General features: G+C 45.4%; 1 protein-coding gene across 1 annotated transcript in view; it reads right to left on the reverse strand.

The window, feature by feature from the left end:
• Positions 1 to 4,332: 4,332 nt before the first annotated feature.
• Positions 4,333 to 17,926, reverse strand: part of ARHGEF4 (Rho guanine nucleotide exchange factor 4) — a 100,760-nt gene continuing 87,166 nt past the window's right edge. The window contains exons 3-11 of the mRNA XM_086467638.1: positions 15,133 to 15,312; positions 12,320 to 12,514; positions 11,121 to 11,300; positions 10,306 to 10,538; positions 8,783 to 8,912; positions 7,739 to 7,870; positions 6,462 to 6,705; positions 5,694 to 5,771; positions 4,333 to 4,490 (exon numbers count right to left, since the gene is read on the reverse strand). Of these exons, the coding sequence (XP_086323764.1) occupies positions 4,333 to 4,490; positions 5,694 to 5,771; positions 6,462 to 6,705; positions 7,739 to 7,870; positions 8,783 to 8,912; positions 10,306 to 10,538; positions 11,121 to 11,300; positions 12,320 to 12,514; positions 15,133 to 15,312 (1,530 nt within the window). The remainder of the gene's footprint in view (positions 4,491 to 5,693; positions 5,772 to 6,461; positions 6,706 to 7,738; positions 7,871 to 8,782; positions 8,913 to 10,305; positions 10,539 to 11,120; positions 11,301 to 12,319; positions 12,515 to 15,132; positions 15,313 to 17,926) is intronic.

Genomic DNA, 17,926 nt, shown 5'->3' on the forward strand with positions numbered 1-17,926 from the left:
AGATGCCTTTGGAGTGTCTAATCATTTAAAACCAATGGATGTCACACATGATCTGATACACAGTTTGTTCAGTAAATAATAGAGTTTGTGGTTAGAGAATCAGGAAGTAGTGCTGGGTAGGAACTAGAGGATGACATTTCTTGATGAAATCCTCTTTGGCTGTACAAAGCAGTCTGTTGCCATGCTGGTGTGGGGGGTAGGGATGTTGAGCAAAGTGAGTTTGATCCTTACCTGTTAGTCAGTGTCACTGCTCTAACTCCTTCTTGTTGCTGCCTTCTTCAGTGTGATCAGCTTTTATACTTAGTTTCAGTCTTGCATAGGGGACTGGAGCCTAGTGCCAAATGTTTCTTGCAAGACTACAATCCCAACTGAAGCCACTTCTAGGAAGAGTACCAATAGGCAGTCAGGTGGCAAATGTATTTCTACCAGAAATAATAAATAACTTTTTATTGACTGGTATACTGTTTGGTGAGAGAAATCCGTTTTGGCACTTAGAAAGATGGCTATAAAAAGGTTCACTCTCTAAATCATTTGTGTGCACAGGTCAGATATGAATTAAAACTTCTGGAAGAGATGGTAATAATCTGATACTTTAAACAATGATGTGATGCGTATTTACTGTTCAGAGTATTGCTGCACGGATAACTAATAGCCAAGGCTTGTGTGTGTGTTAGTGGGGAAAGCAGGGGCATTTTTTAATTTTTATTGCTCTTCAAAGCTGATGCACTTTAGGGTACTATGCCACTGTCCCATCGTTGGTGCACGCCCCACCTCCCCTTTCATGTAGCAGAACAGGTTAAGAGTTGTACTGGTGAGACATCAGTGTAGGTATTAAAGCTGAGTGTATAAAGCAACATACAAATTAAAAACAGATCTGAAGGTATGGCAAAGGAAACTTTTTGACTGGGTGTAGGAACTCTTTTCTTTTTTTTTTTTCATAATGGGGACAGTGAGGTATCGAACAGGGACTCGGAGAGGTTTTGGGGATCGCTATCTTTGCGCATACTCAGATAGCGAACAACTGGACCAGACCATGCACAACCTGATGCAGCTTCACAGTTGGTCTTGCTTTGAGGGTGTGCCATGTATTGTGGGGGGGAATTGTCCCAAAGTCCCTTCCAGCCTAGGGTCGCTGGTCTAAGCCAGCATGCCTCCCTCACTTACTGCAAAGCTGATAAGCTCAGAAAATTGATCATTTCCACACCAACAGATTTCCTTCCTGGCCAATCAAAACAAACACACCATGGATAAGGAAAGGAGGGTGCCAACACTTGGGGTAAACACAAAGATGACAACTGCCCTCTATTACTGAGGGTCCTGGCTGTGGCAATGGAGCAAGGGTGAGTGATCACCCTGTGAGGTTCCACTAGCATGTTTCTCTGCTCAGGGTGAGTGCAGCAGCACTGCTTGGGTCGTCTCCCCCCAAAAAGGGGGTGGTGGGGGGTATACAAAGGCTTAAGCTTATTGGCGAGGTGAATGTGTGTTTCAAAAGGGCGTTGTGCCGATATTGGCGTAGTTGTGGTAACGGGCTGCAGGTAAAGCTCCCAGTGTTGAGGAGCTGTCCAAACCACATAATGCTCACGGCCTGCAGATCACTTAGTAACCTGGCATGGCTCTGGGAGGAGTCACTGTTAATTTTGGTACTTCGCAAGCAGTAAGTAGTGGAGTGGAGTTTGATCTCAGTAGCTTCTTACATGGTCTGATATTTTTTGGTTTGGTGTGTGGGTGGTTTGTTTTGGTTTTTTTGTTCCCCCAGCCCCTCCCACATATTGCCACACTGTCCTCTGAAGTGTAGAGAACAAATTGTCTGTAGCTTAGTTCAGGTAGGGTAGCTGTCAAAAGAACTCCCCAGGGGCTGCTAAAGCTTAGGCTGCCGCTATGCTCTGGCCCAGGGGGGGTGCATAGCCAGAGCTCAGGGAGGGTGTGGGGGCTGGAAGGACAAGAGAGGGAGGGTGGGCAATGCTGAGTACTGTAAGGCTGATCATGCGGATGTAATGTGCAAATGAGGGCTGATTTTTTTATTTATTTTTTTTTTATTATTATTGTTAGTGGTTGGGTTTTTTCCCTCTCCCAGTTTTAGTGAACCACAGCAGCTTTCTGTGCAGTGCTTGAAGGCCATTCCTGCCATAGCCCACTGGCTTATTTCCTAGCTGCTGCATGCCCTGAGGGAGACATTTCTGACAAATGACAGACCAGACCCCTGTAACTGTTTGTGCTGGTTTGGTCACTGTGAAGCAGTCAGGCAGCATCTCAAGGCTTGGCTTCCAGCACCCCATTTTCTGCTGTTGCCTGGGGTGGGGGGTGCTAAACCTTCCATGGGCAGACATCTATTGTGCTTCTGCCTGAGAGGGGAGGTTTTGATCACCATTCACTGTAGGACCATAGTGAATGGTGATGTCGCATTTGCTTCTGCCTAGGAGAAGAGCATGGTGGTGTGTGTTTTCCCAGGGAGAAGGGCAGGGGAGCAGGCTGCAGGTGGGCAAGTCCCAGGAGGAGAAGTTGGGTTCGCTTTTGAGCATGCTTCTCACTTCTTGGCTTTTGCTGTTCCTCTTTAATGCTGTAGTGCTCAAAGGGGGCTTGAGCATCTCTGCAGCTTTTTTGATGTTTCCTAAACATGTTTTCCACTTAAGTAACTAGCAGGAATTCGGGAGCTGGTGACTTGCATAACCTTGATAAGTGTTCTAAAGTGACCAGCACATCTCCAGTGTGGTTTCTGCTTCCCGGGTCTTCCATCCAAAGGATGGCTTTGTTGAGGGTAACCTAGCATGGCTTTTACTCATTAGCAGTCACTTTTTAAGCTGCAAGAACCTCTACAGTGACTTTGAAGAGAAACAAGTTCACACAGATAGACATGTTGAAGACAAACACAGGCTGAGAGTCACTTTTACAAGTTTCTTTATGAAATTAAATGTTGCCCCTGGCCTGGGGGGGAGCTATAGTGCAAGAATGGCTCTGTACAGGCTACTGAATTCAGATATACCTGGATGACCACACTTTGGTCAGCTACAGCATCAACAAACACTGGATTTCTGAGCTCTGCAGTCAGTCAGTGCTCACTCCTACTAGCATCATGTTGGAATGAGCAGGTGTCTTCCTTCCAATGTCACAGAATGTCTCCTAAGCTAGAGAATTCAGTCAGTATGGCTTCTAACTCTTGCTGTGGTAAGGCAAATCTTTCCTTTTGCTAACCAAGGTTTAAATCACTTCTTTTTGGCCACAGTTTAAAACCTGGGTACTTAAAGTGAGGCTCTTAATGTCAAATTTAGGCCTTTTTAAAGTGGCTTTCCATTTTTTAAAAGTGTCAAAAACCTGTAGTAATACCCCTTGAATTGAGGGTCTGTGGGAGTTTGCATAACAATCATGGGTTTAGTCTTTCAGAGTTGAACTGTAGACTCTGACTTCTGGGAGCTAGGTTTGCAAATACTGACCTTTCTTAAAAAAAAAAAAAAACCAGACAAAACAGGCATCAAGTTAACAACATCTGACAAGAACAATTACAGACTTACAAAATACACAGTTCTGATTTTTACCATAAATAAACAGGTTACAAACAATGAGCATTTTCATTGGCCAGGAAATATGGCAGAATGAGGGAGAGACGAGATCTAAGGAGTTGAGTATGGTATTAGGCACATTTTTCTCTAACATGTAAGTCAAACCCACTAGAGATTCTTGAACTTTACTCATGCTGCAGGCTGATTGGCACAGTTTAATGTACTATATAGTTCATCAGTGGTGTTGAACTAAAGGAAAGCAAAATGTCACAGTGCAATATTCACTGTTGTCTTGTCCGAGTGTCTGCAAAGGCTAACTGAATTAGACGTGTGTAGGAGGATCATGTCTCTTGAGAAATGGGGGGAGTGGGGGTGGGCAGAGAGCAGAAGGGTTTATCCTTCCGTGGGAAATGTATCATGTCCATGGACATGGAGCCAGCATGTGTATCAGCTGCCATCCCCTCTCTGACAGCTGCCGGACAGCAGTAGCGTTCACAGCAGGAAGGAGTGAGTCAAAGTACAGCTGACAAGCAAATCTCTACAGATGAAACATGCCAGGCTCCCTCCTGTGAGCTCTTTCTGGAAGTTTGCCTCTTAGGTGCTGTACAAGGCTGGCTCGATGGGATGGGCACGAATGCACGCGTGTGTTCAAGCACACACACAGTGTCTCACCTCAGAGCCAGCGCGGTCAGTCGGTCTGCAAAATAAATAGGGAAGGCAGGAGCATGTGTGCCATCCTCTGTAAACAAAGGATTGGAAGAACCTGGGCTCCACCTCCCAGGACTGACCGATAAAGTGCTTTCTCAGAAGAGGTCCAGGCACAAACATAGGGCTGCCCTCATTTCCGGAAGGGCGTCAGCCTACTGATGTTCTGCCAGAAGTTCGAGGGCTTGCGCTTGGGCTCTGCCAGCATGAAGACTTGCTGCTGAGGGAGAGTGGTGGGCAGAGTGGGATGCTTCTGCCGCATCAGGAAGTCATAGTAGGGCCTGGTGACAGCTGTGGTAAGGAGGAGATGGGAAGCGTGTTAGTCGAGCACAGCTCCCTGCCCTGCCCCTGGTTAAAGCTGCTGGGGAGTGAATTTGGTTTGTGTTAGCATTACCGTTAGTTTCAGCACTGCTTTTCAGGATTAGAGTTGATGCTGTGGAGCTCCCAGAAACGTGAAACACAACTGCTGGGTGTTCTGTCCACATGGCAGCATGGCTAAATAGCTGTAGCTCATCCTTAGTGGCAACTTAACTGGTGCCTTCGGTTTGCTTTGGGAGAAGCAGCTGATGTGTAGGTACATGTTGCCTGTTACAACTTCCTGCACTGGATTTCTGAGTCTTAATGATCAGTGCCTAGCCTGCTGGCTTGTGGGGTCGCCTCTACTGCTTCACCCCTAGGGCTTTGCTCTGTTAGAGAGGTCTTGCCTCCTTCCAGGCTTCCCTGTCTGCAGTCAAGTCTTACTTCTGACTTACTTTGAAATTTAGCCAAACTTTCTTACTGGACACTTGGCTGGGCTTTCACTGCTGGCTGGTACCACCAAGAGGAAGTGGTTGGCTCTCTGTGAGTCCAGAGCAAAGCAAGTGATATCTCTGGATATCAAGAAAGAGGAGTGGTGGCCTCTCAACATGACATAGCAGGAACCTTCAGCTGACAGAGCTGTGGGCACAGGAACCTTCCTTTCTGTTGCTTGTGTTCACACTCCCCTGGCTGCTGCTAAATCTTCTTGTCTCTTAAAGAGCAAACAGGTCTGCCAATGGACACAGTACTGACCCATGTCAATCAGGTTGCAAAGCACCTTGCCCAGGCAGGACTAGTCCCTGCTGCAGTGACCTCTATGACCCCCTTTGCATCATGGGAATTACTACAAAACTTAATCTTGTCTTTTCACAAAGGGAGCACCATACTGCTTGGAGCGCCTGGCTTCAGGGCACAGCTGTGAACCAGCCTTTGAACCAGCTTCTATGTAACTGTGGTTCTCGGCTCAGCGAAGAGGTGCAAAGCAGCTCTCCTGTAGTTAGACAGTTTTCTGACTCCAGCTGTCTGAATCTGCCAGGACCTATACTGCAGATTGTCACATCAGTGCTCAGCATCTGGCCTTCTCAAGAGTTTGTTACTGCCACTTCACTGAAACTATTCCCCTATAGTAAATATAGAACCATCACCTGCGCCCCCCGCCCGGTTCTAGCAGCATTTATGTGTTCAGGTGTGACTCACCCTTAGGCTTCCCAGTATGGTGCTGCTTGCTGGCATTCAGCATTGCTTGCTTTTTCTGCATCTCTGTGATTGAAAAACCTTGAAGATAAAATAGGGTTTGTCAGCAGCAGGTCATCAGTTTGTATCTCATGGGAAGACACTGGCATATGGGGCACTGGGAAAGTGCCTGAGGTGAGAGGTCACAATAAAATTACTGACAAAGCTGGAAGGGGCACACACTGCTCCCTCCAGCCTGTGCTGTGCTGCACAACAATCCCTACCTCTCATGTAAAGTTTACTGCCTGCCCTTTCCCTCCATGCTTTGCTAGGTGAAGAAGCCAGTCCAGACCAGTTGTGGTTCAAATCTCATTAGATCACACAAGTTTGAATTGAGCAGAATTTGGACAAAATTATGAAAACCCTCTCTCACACTGAGAACCCTTGACTGAACAAGGTTTATATAGATATTGCCAAGTTGGACACTCACACTGTACTGCAAAATAGTGGAAGCTGTATGTAATGTATTGACTATTTTGTCAGCTCTGCCTGAATTCATTGAAGACACGGCAGCCTCCCTGAGGACATACTGCAGTGTCTGCTCACAGTGGTTTGCCTTTTTTTTTTTTTTTTCCAACTGCACAGATTCAGCAGCCCAGAGATGGACTGGAATAGGGACTGGCTTCCCAGTCCTTTCACCCATATGCATTGGCTGGTGGTTAAAAAAAGACAGGAAGGGAAAGGAAAAGGATCACAAAAAAACACTGTCTCACAGCGTTGCTCTTTCCATACCTGTCTCCTGATCGAGCTGAACCTGTCTTCTTTCATTCTCAAATGCCTTCAGCCAGCGTTGTTTCTGCTCAGGCTTTTTTGCACAGAATAAGTGGACTTCCTCAGTGTCTTGGCAGTGCAACTTAAATGCATTTTTAATGCTGATGTTGAAGTCCTTGTCCTTCCCATCTTCTACATCCAGTATTTCCATATCATCCATGTTGATCCGACTCTTATAATACAAGATGTCCCGGCGCAGAAGGTCCTGTAAGAGAGATCACACAGACATGACTCTTTCCTGTCCTATCCCTTCCTTAAACATTTGTTTCCTTTGATATGGTGGAGTATTTAATCTTGGCTGTAACAAAAAATCGATACTGGATTTGAATCTATGGAATTGCAGAGTGCTGAGCTTCTATTGGCACCATTGGCAGTGAGGGGAATTGCCTGGGTTCTTCTAGTGGTGGTGTCAGGATGGGCTGGCCTGTACTGTTATGGGATGTCAGCTGCCCTGAAGAGCTCTGAATGAGAAGCAAGCTTGTGTTATTTATTACACGTGATCTCAAATCCTCATTAAGCCCATGTCAGAAAACATTATTTGAATCCTACAGTCCCAGTTAGAAAGCCAAAAAAGTTCTAATTCACTTTTGGTTTTTGTGCTGACTGAAAAGTAAATTTGAGAGCAGTGATAAAACAGTGAGGGTCTCATGCCTCCGTTACCTGGAGCTACCTCTATGCCCTGGATTACCCCCAAAAGATTAGTGTGTTTCGTTCTGAAATTCCAATGGAAGATACCTTTCACTTGCTCCACAAAGGACAATTTCTTTTATTACTTCAGTTAAGAAAAACAGCATGGACTGTACTTAAGATGTTAATGTAATCTTACTGACGGTCAAGGCCTACAGCTCTTCATCAAAGCTGCAGTTGTTACCTTCTGAATACGGTATTAGTCTCATGGGGAAGTACAGTTAAAAAAAATATATTTAAAAGAAAATGGGTGACAATGCTTATACTTGAGTTGCATAAAGTAAACCCATACAGTAACCCTAGAAGCAGTGCAATGTTCTCCTCTCTTGCTGTAAGGATTAGGCCAGTAGTTAGTTCCTGTAGCTTATCGCTGAGGTCAGGTGCACAGAACACACCAGAATGTCAGAGAAAAGACTGCAAGGAATGCACATCATCTCTGTGCCAGGAGCAGATATGATGCCAGTACAAAACAAAGGGATGGAGAGGGAGTTCCTCACATTCTTTAGAACTGTAATAGATAGCAATTGTGCCTGACTAGTTTGGTTGGTTACCTTCTTGCAGCAGACAAGCTGGTGATCAAAGAGGAAGAACATCCTCTGTTGGCTCTTGGCTTGAGGGTGGGAGATTTTGGTTAGTTCTCCAGAATAGATGAGTTCTGAGCTTCTGACTAGGACATCTTCACCCTGAGAACAGCACAAAGAATAGGTTGGTCTCAGCCATCAGAAAACAGGGGAGAAGACTTAAGCCGTAGTCTCACAGGAGAACCTCAGCTTGGCCGAGGGGCCTGTGTGTCCTGAATTCCTGCTGACAAAACTCTCTTTCTTTGGGGAATGAGAGGGAGCCTCTATGCTGGAGGACAGTCCTTGTCACAGCAGGGAGATGCTGTGTTCTTGGCACCCCGGGAACGGGAACTGAATTTGGTAAGAACAACAGTGTGTTAAATGAAAAAAATCACATTTTCCAGGGAGTCTGCTCAAGGCAGCTGATCCATTCCTGACATTAAAGGAGGCACATAAGCAGAGACCTGAGAATTTAGCCTGGCATACTTGGGGAGGGAGACAGTCTGATTTTATTGCATCTAGGATTTAGAAAATTTGTAGTTTTCTTTCTTTTATTTAGCAGGTTTTTTTAATGAGACTACAGGGAACCTGGGCTTCCTTTGCTGCTACATCAGAGCTTGCCTTTTCTGCAAGCATAACATGGCTTATTAATCATTGAGGGGCAATTCTGCTCATCTTGAGGGTTTGAAACCATTCTAGATAAAATGGGGGGCAAGAGGAAAATAATAGGATTTCATGAACCTATGTGCTAATTTTACTCTGCAAGGAAAATGGGGAAGCAAAAATCCCAGGGAACATACACAGGCAGCTGGTCTAGCTGGGTTATGTGCTAGACCTTTTCAGTTGTACTAAAATATCACCTGTGTTGACATTAAAGAAATAAACAACCCACAACAATCCTCACACACAGAGGCGGGGCAGAACTGAGGTAGGGCTGGACAGTAATCCTCACAAGGTCTTGCTTTAGGCAGAAGCTGTTGGAGGGGGAGAAGAGGGGAAACACCGGACATTCAATGGATGGCGAAAGTCTCTTACCTCCCAGTCTTCTATTGAACTCTGCCACTGAGCAATTTTGTCGATGTTCTCCAGCCGACGCTTTCTCTCATTGATCAGCTGAGCAACGTTCTTCATGGCATTTAAGGCAGCTTCGACATCTTTAAAATCCCTAGGGCAGGGCAGAGGTGTTATGCATGAGAAAACAACACACACTTGTACCTACACTCCAAAGGAGGGCAGTCTAGCATGAGCTCCACTTGCAGTTCTATCCCAGCTGTTCTATCCTGCAAGTCAGAAATACATGTTTGTGGGCAGCTCTTCAGACGCATGCTGGTTTTGAGGCACTGATTATAGTCTTGTAACAAATGCAGGCCCAGTTTGTGGGTTGGTGTATTTGAGTAGTTCAGCCAGTCACAGTGAATAGTTGCAGATTTTCTGCATGAAGCAGGTAAGCAGGCAATTTCAGCCACAGAGGTTTAAATACAAGTTGCTGGAAGAATCTCCAGGGCTTTCCAAGCCTCGGGGTTTTTCCACAACATAATAGAATATATTCATAATGCCACTGCTCTAATACAGGGACTGATTGTGTCATGCATAGGTGAGGCAGTTCAGCAATAACTGGCTTCATTTCAGATAGGAGCTGATGGTTTAGCTGGAAGGGTAGGACAGAAGCTGATCTGCCCTCCCCTACACATCATCTGCTGCCACCAGCTACTTCCGCTGAGTTTAGAGTAGCTGGGAAGGAGCTGTTCTGCACAACTTGTCTGTAATGCAATTTTCAAAACATCTGTGTACTGTATTTCTGTTAAGAGGTCAGCTTCAGAACAACATGCTTATAGATTTAATAAGACATGCTTAAAACCATTCTGAGAAATACCAGTGCTGTAATTAGGAAGGTAAAATTAAGTCAAGCCACAATGGACCAATATTATCAGTTTCCTTTAATACAGATTTTTCATGTTTTATTTCTGTAGCTAGTTATTTCAGATGCTTGATTAAATGACACAGTTATTTAAGCTGAGGGCAGTGCCTTCACCCTGAAACTGAGCAATGGATTTGGAGGCTTTTGAGCTAGTGCTGAAGAGGCACTGAGCATGCATGGCTTGACTGATGTAGGCCACGACTTCCCACTGGGGAAGCACTGGGCAAAATTCATGACTACCGCTCTGCCCTGATATGCTATGGTTACGTGGACGTTTTGGGGTATATTCAACCAGTGCTTTTGGAGGCAAAGTTTTCAACACCACCACTGGAAACATTTAACTCTAAAGTATGTATGTGCTGGTATCACAGAGATGTGGGCCAAATAAAATAGAAAAGTACCGATATAAGGTGGACCTTGCAACTCCAGATCTGTAAGAGACAGGAAAGCCCAGTGCTACTGTAATGGAAAATGATGTATTTGTTATAAAAGTACTTTTTTTTCCCTGGTTTCTACAAGGTAATTCAGAACAATCATGGTATTGGCTGCTCCTGGCAAGCTGCCCTCAGTACATGATTCTGCATTAGTCCATTTCCATGAGACCAGTCTTGCTCCTTTCCTCCCCACCATGCTGACCTACCTGTGCTGTGGGTTGGTGTATTTGAGCAGTTCAGCCAGTTGCAGTGGATATTTGCAGATTTTCTGCACGGGAGTCAGCAGAAAACCATCCAGAGAGATGTCAATCATCTTCTGCAGCAGGCGGCAGGCTTCGAAGAAGTAGACGTACTTGTTAACTTTGGTGAGGCGGGACAGCTCCATGCAGGCATTGGGGTGGTTGTTGCAGTATTCAGAGTATATCTGAAACTCTGTTTGCTGCAAGGGAAAAGGGATTCATTGCCCATGTTCTTTAGGGTGACAGCCTGGCTCAAACTGCTGTGTGTGAGTTCCCTGTGTAGGTCCTACTCCTGAATCACATGGGGCTGTTTGGCAATTTGTACCCTTCCCAGACCTTGAAGCCCAGAGACCTAAAGTGGAGAGGGACGGGGTGTATTACATGCTACAGCACAGGCAGCTCATCTGAGACATTTCCGTGTATTCTGGCCTGTGCTCAGCTGAGTGTTTTTAATGACTGGATCAGCTGTTGCTGAAAATACCATAGCTGTAAACTCAGGTCCAGCCTGAGATTTTGGAATCTTCCTACATTTTTGCCTAAAGTAGCATGGTCTGGCACAGAGTGTAGTGCTCAGAAGCTGAGGTGCTTTGAAAATAGTCTTTCCACAGCCACAAGAGCTAAAGGATGTTTCAGTGGGAGGTGGGTCAGTGGTTGAACGGGGCAGCATTTAATTTGGTTGGGTGGGCTTTTTAAACAGCTTCAGTTCCATCAGATCAACTTCTAAATCTTCTGGCTTAATCCATGCTCAGCCACCCCTTTACCATGAAGTCAAATTTACTTACATATTCCAAGAAGCACGAGCCAACCTCACTCAAATGTGGGTGGTCTTTGTTGAATTTCTTCTCTAGCGCTTTAACAAATTTCTTCTGGCACCTGTAGATGTCCTCAATATTCCCAAAGATTGTCTTCAGCTGTTCTTCTGTAAACATGTCAGCCCTTTTGCGGCACTGCTTGATGTAACCCTAGGAAGAAACCAAATTGGAAAGCTTCCTGGGCATTTGCTCTGTGGCCTTTCGTTATCAACAGAAAACCCCATGAAGTGCAGTCCGTTGTACACCAGGTTCCTGTACCCCCTTCCTACTTAGGTGCATCCATGGTTTAGCTATTATTTCCTCTAATATAACCCAAAACATAGTAGAAATAGAAACAAAGCCACAGTTACATCACTGCCTTAAATGATACTATAATCCACACTTGAAGGAGTCCCAGAGCTGCCTTCTGTCCTGTTAAAAACACCTTTATCTCTTTGCAGGCTACAGGGTGTTCTGGCCCCAGCACTGATCCATTGACAGATTTAGGCCAATTAAATCCAGTTGCAGATCTGCTTTGGATGCTTGTGTTAGGAAAAGCCTAGTTGGCTCAAGGGAGAAGGCGTGCATAAAGGACATGAGGGGCACTGCAGGAGAAAAGGCTTGTTTGGTGCTTTGCCCCAGCAGGTTCTGCTCGAAGGCACGACATTTTTGTGTCATGTCAGTGAAGAACTATGTTCCTGCAAAACTCTTACCAATTACCTTCATTTACCCTGGTGTATATGACACAATGTCTCTTTTAGAAGAGGTGTTGCAACATTCGGCATATTTGCAAGTGAAAGACCTAATTGTCTGAACATCCCCCAGTTGTTTTGATCTGAGCATGACTTGCCTGAAGGCTAGAGTTGCTGATTATATTACCTCAGAACATATATTAAAGAGGACAGCAATGCTAGACATTTACTTTTCTCTGGCTTGGGGAAATTCAATTCATTCCATTTAATCAGAGCCCAAGTGGGTGCTCCAAATACAGAGGCATTTGGAATATTGCTGTAATGAATTGTCTTCGGTTTTCTGAGCATGCAACACCATTTAGCAGAGGAGACTGGTGGAAATACAGTCTCGTTCTCAGAAAAGTTGCCTGCTTAGGGTAACTCTCTGGGCAAGAATGGGACATACTCTACTATCCTTCAAACAAGTTCTTACATTCACTGCCCCCTTTATTCTGTTACCTCACAAATGTCCTTCAGATGCTTGATGTAGTCTCTCTCCGTGCTTATGATCTCATTGATGACATTGGTCCTCATTTGGTCTTTGGTGGTCTGCCCCATCCCAAAGCGGCGGCTGCCACTGCTGGAGTCGTCCTCTTTGCCACCCTCTACCTTCAGGGAGTAATCCTCCATGGGTTCATCCTGGTTTACTCGCAGCTGTGCCAGACACACAAGACGTTCAGGATTTGTATTGCCAAACACAACTTTTCCAAGGAAAAGAAGTTTTGGACAGTTGACTGAATGGCAGACAAAGATTGAGCAAGGATGAGGAGTGAAGAGGGCTGCTATGTGTATGTTACCTTTAAATGTATTATCCCCTTGGGGAAGCTAAGTCAGTTTTGGGAGGGTGCTTTCAAGCCACATGACAGCTGCTCCCACTGTGTGACATGGGTGGTTTTAAGCAGCCATCTCTTGTGGACAGAAGTCACAGAAATTATATGGAGTCCTCCAGGAAGAATAAATACAAAGTCAGGGCAAAAATGCTTTATCAAGTGAAATCTGCTTAGGTATTTGTGAGGGGATGCTTAGGGGGGAGGGGGGGGGAGGGATGAGCAAATAGTTGCTTTCTTATTTAGCTTTATTGTTGTTCTCATACTGTAATAACAGATAGCCTCTCAGTATCTGTTTCCCCAAGATTATTTAAAGATAATTCATTGTTAATATAACAGCAGATACAGATGCCAGTGGGCATATAATGGGGTAAGGAATGGCATTGCAAATCAGCGCTGTGTATGAAACTCATGGTTCCTTCATAGTGGCCATCAGATGGCAGCACAGCATGAGCAGAGAGAAACACCAGCGTTCTGTGGACACCCCGTCCTATATAGTCAACAATAGCAAAGTACCTTAGTTAATAACAGCCAATTACTGGTGCATTTCACTTACGAGCTTTCTTTTATGTCGTATTGTAGCTCTCAGAGCGCCCATGGGAATATTTTGCACACAACTCAAATGAACAATCCCAGCACAGAGAAGTGAAAAACACTGAAGTAGGAACATGCGTAACTATAGGCATTTTTAGTACAATGACACAGAACTGTGTTAAACTTCTAATGTAGTTTCTTCTAGGCAGGATTACTTACCACTTGATACAGATATATCTACATACAAAAAAATAGTGCATACCCATCCCTTGTCAGCATAGGCATAGATTGCATTTACTCACTGTAAAGCTGGTGAAGCCCTCAAGATGTGCAGAATGGTTTTCCTTCACTGTGAGCAGACCAACATTGCCTAGTCTTAAACTCAGACCTTGGCCTGAAACTTGTGTGGAGTAACTGACAGACCTGCAAATTTATCCAAGCCCCAAACATACTAGGCCTTCCCATCAGTGAGCTTGAGACCCAGTGATAATTAGCAGGAAATCTTTGCTCAGATGCTTGAATAAGTATTGTAATTACCCTGCTAAAAGAACTTGTTACTCTGCATCCCTAATGGCTAGCACTGCTCTGTCTTCCCCTGAAACATTATCACGTGTTTTTGCCAGCCAGGACAATTCAACTTATCAATAACATTAAAGAAAGAAAGGCCTGTGTTTTGACTGGGAAAAAAGCAGTTCTGTCCCCACCAGTGCTGAGAGTTTGGACCTAGTAATTTTACTTGCAAAAACATTCACCGTTTGTAATAGTTACCCAGCTGAGACTGTCTCCTGCAATCTATAACAAAGCATTTCAAAACTTCTATAGCACTACCTGCCCCACTTCTCCAAGGACTTTTGCTACAGACACTGGATCACCTCATATCACCTCCTTTCATGCTTCACCTGGTTTTGGGTCACTTGTGATCTGAAGTGACCCAGATAAAGAGCTAAAGGGCCGTGAATCTCTGCCCTTAGGCACCTGATTGCCTTTGCAGTACAGAGGAGCCTGCCCTGAAGTGGTGAAAGCAGTCAGGCATCCACACCAACAGCCACAGTCCAAAGAAAGGAACAAAAGCCTTTCTCCTCACAGCAGGAAAGGATTGCACAGCAGTTACCCATTCTGTTGGAAATTATTCCAACCTCTGCAGTATATAGTTGGGACTGTCTGGGCTATACTCTATAGCTATTTCTATATGGTCTTTGTAGCTGACACCAAGGCCTTGGCCCAAAAGCACCAAGTGTTTCACATCTCCCCTCATCGGTTGTCCCACATGACCTCCAAGACATTTTGTTGTTTTCTCCTCCATTTTTAAGCGCTTGGAATACAGTGCTGTGTGGTAGCCCAGCAGCCTGATGTTTTTAAAACTCCAGAGCTAAGAGAAGGTACATGTGTGAGTCAGACAGTTGCATACTTTGGGACATGGCATTACACTGGACCCAGCACCAGATGGAGAAAGCTAAATTTGGTGCCATGCTCATCCATACTGTCTGAGGTGGACACTAGAGTGAGGACTGGGATTCCTCTAGGAGAGTATTTGCTGCTCCTGAAGGGGATGCTGTGTGCTTGGGCACAAACTAGCCAATGTACATATGGGTAAGCAGGAGCCCAGGCTGCAAACCACCATGCAGGGCAGCTCCCCAGCTGGCGCAGCTAAGTTCAGCTCCAGAGTCTGGAACTGAATCACCCTTGCCCTGATTTACTTATATAAAGAGGGACTTCTCCACACTGGTAGCAGCTCCGCTGGGAGGCCCTGAAGTACAGTAGCCAGGTATAGAGGAACAGTAACAAGACATGTTAAACCAACTATCTCTAGCAGTGGAAGTGCTGAAGGATCACTTACAGAACACTAAACCTGCAGAAGAACAAAAAACACTGGTGCTAATGGAGAGGCATAAAGAAACATCAAGCTCTTACCCGTACAAAGCTGGCTGGAAACCAGCCTTCGCTGTCCAGAATCCTCCCCCACCACCACTCCTTGTTGGTAGCATCCATTACTTCAATGACATCACCGGCCTTGAATCCTAACTCTTGGTCATCCATTGTGACATGGTCCCAGAGGGCTTCTGCATATACCACACTGCCATCGCTGATGAGCTGTGGACAGAGCAAGTCAAATTGTCAGCTCCTTCCAAGAAAACAGCACAGTCTGCCGATGTGGCTGCAGCTTTGGCACCATTGCTGCTGAGCCAAACAAGTGTTGATAAATGTTTACTCCCCATGAGCAATGTGAAAAGGAGTTGGTGCTAGTCTGGCAGTTGCTTCAACTGACCTTGCTTTCAATAGCATTTATTCAAAATCACTTGGACACAGTATGTTTACTACCATAAAGAACATAAATTTGATGCACTGGAATTTCTTACTGGTGACTTTGCCTCAGCCAGCAAACAAGGCTCAGTGGTACATTTGTGGAGGATGCTCTTGTGCTGCCAGTGCAGCCCTGCTTTGGAAAACCTTGAGCATCAATGTTTGGAGACACAGTTCAGAGCAGAAAGTGTTCTGAGGCCTCAGAGCTCGTCTAGGGTGGATTGAGCCTTGAGTCTTTAGAGTGGTTAAACTTAGCACTTAAGCTGCTTAAAATAAGTCTCCTGGAGGGTTTAAGTAATTACACTGAGGGACAACGGTTATTTACTACACATCCCATAGAGGGCCTGCTCTAGGAAAGAACAGACCCCCAACAATTCAAAAAACCCAAACCGAAACACACAAAAAAAGCAACCCACATGGCTAGAGGCTGTGAGGGGGCTCCTGAACACAGTGATGATTGTGTCTGTAAGTGCCTGATGCCATTCTCAACCATTCACACCTTAGCTTTGGGGTAGCTAAGTAACACTTGGGACCTGTTGCAGTGGTGTGTTTGTAAGCTGGTCCTGCTGGCCCCTACAACAGGAGTGCCTGCCTAATGCCCACAGGTTTGTCCTGTCAGAGTCTCCTTTGAATTTCAACAACTACAGAGTACATGCATAGACTTCTCAGGGCCTGAGCATAACCGAGACTGTCTGAACACCAAGGTTTTCCCCAAGAAGGCAGAGTGTATACTGGAGTCCTGCTGAAAAGGACTCAGCCATTCTGGACTGGCAGTGAAGCCCTATTTTTCTCCAGGAAAATGGTGCAATGATAAATTCTGGGAAGACAATGGAAAGAGCAGTCTATAAGGCACAAAAGCAAAAGAGAAAACCTGTATGAAACCCACTATGCATGGTATATCTTTCAATAGTGCAGCAGAATCATCGCAACCAGATAATGCACATGTCATCCATGCTGCACACCTTAGATTGCTCAGTCACATGGTTCATTATCTGCTGCTCCGGGTTACCATTTTTGCCTTTCCCCAAAGAACAAAGATGCATGTTGTAAAAGAACATCAGGATAATCATGCATACAGTAAATCAGGAGAGAGTTAACGAGGCATTTGAAAGAAAATTCAAACACAGTCTGTATTTGGATAGCAAATGACCCTTCACTGAACCAGAAACAGCTTAATGCAGTGTTTACATTCTGACAAAAATAACGGGATGGTGGGGGAGGAAAGGATGAGAGGTTCCCACTTATCTACGTAGCCAGCATGTTGGTGCTCCCCACGCTGCTTTTTCTCAGCTGCCCTCCACTGTACCAGCACAGGGCTGAGTGTGTCCTTACTGGAAGCTTCTGTGCTTCACAGAGGTGAGCAGCCACTGTGGTGAGGCCCACCAAGCAGGGAACATAAGGGACATACTGCTATCACCCAGCTGGGCAGTGGCACGATGGGAAAATAATCCAAGGGTCTTAAACACTGTCTCACTAGTCTAAGCTCCTATAGCAAGGACAGGGTTTGATCACAAGAGAAGTAGCCTCAGAAAACCAAACATGAAGAGGTAGTGATGAATGCACCATAGAGCAGAGGCAGCTATGGCCAGTCAAGTGGCAGGTATTTGTCCAAATGAGCTGTGTAGGGAAAGGATACTTGGGCTTAACAATTAATGCATACAGCTGTTAGAGCTATGTGTGATGCAGTGGAGTGATGCTATGTGTATCTCAGTGGAGGAAGGGGACGGAGAGCCATCCGACAGCAAAGACGCAAGGATTATTGATGTGTTAGAAACCACGGAAGCACCGGAGAATGGTCACATAGGAATTAAAGCTTCTCCCCCAAAAAAGGTCGTGGGATCCATAGCCCAACTGAAGTACATCTACACCAATGCACGCAGCATGGGCAATAAACAGGAGGAGCTGGAAGCCATTGTGCAGCAGGAAAACTATGATATATTTGCTATGGAAAAAATGGTGGCATGACTCGCACAACTAGCATGCTGCAATGGATGGCTATAAACTCTTCAGAAGGGATAGGCAAGGAAGGAGAAGCGGGGAGGGTAGCCCTGTATGTTAGGGCTTGTTTTGACTGTCTAGAGCTTGACGATGGTGATGATAGGGTTGAGTGTTTGTGAGTAAGAATCAGGAGGAAGGCCAACAAGGCAGATACCATGGTGGGAATCTGTTATAGACCACACAACCAGGATGAAGTGGCAGATGAAATATTCTATAAGCAGCTGGGAGAAGTCTCACAATCACCAGCCCTTGTACTCATGGGAGACTTCAACTTACCAGATGTCTGCCGGAAATATAGCAAGAGAGGAAACAGTCTAGGAGGTTCCTGGAGTGTGTGGAAGAGAACTTCCTGACACAGCTGGTGAGTGAGCCAGCTAGGGAAGGCACCCTGCTAGACCTGTTGTTT

This window comes from Leptosomus discolor, chromosome 7, assembly GCF_034619465.1.
Source record: "Leptosomus discolor isolate bLepDis1 chromosome 7, bLepDis1.hap2, whole genome shotgun sequence".
NCBI lineage: Eukaryota > Metazoa > Chordata > Aves > Leptosomiformes > Leptosomidae > Leptosomus > Leptosomus discolor.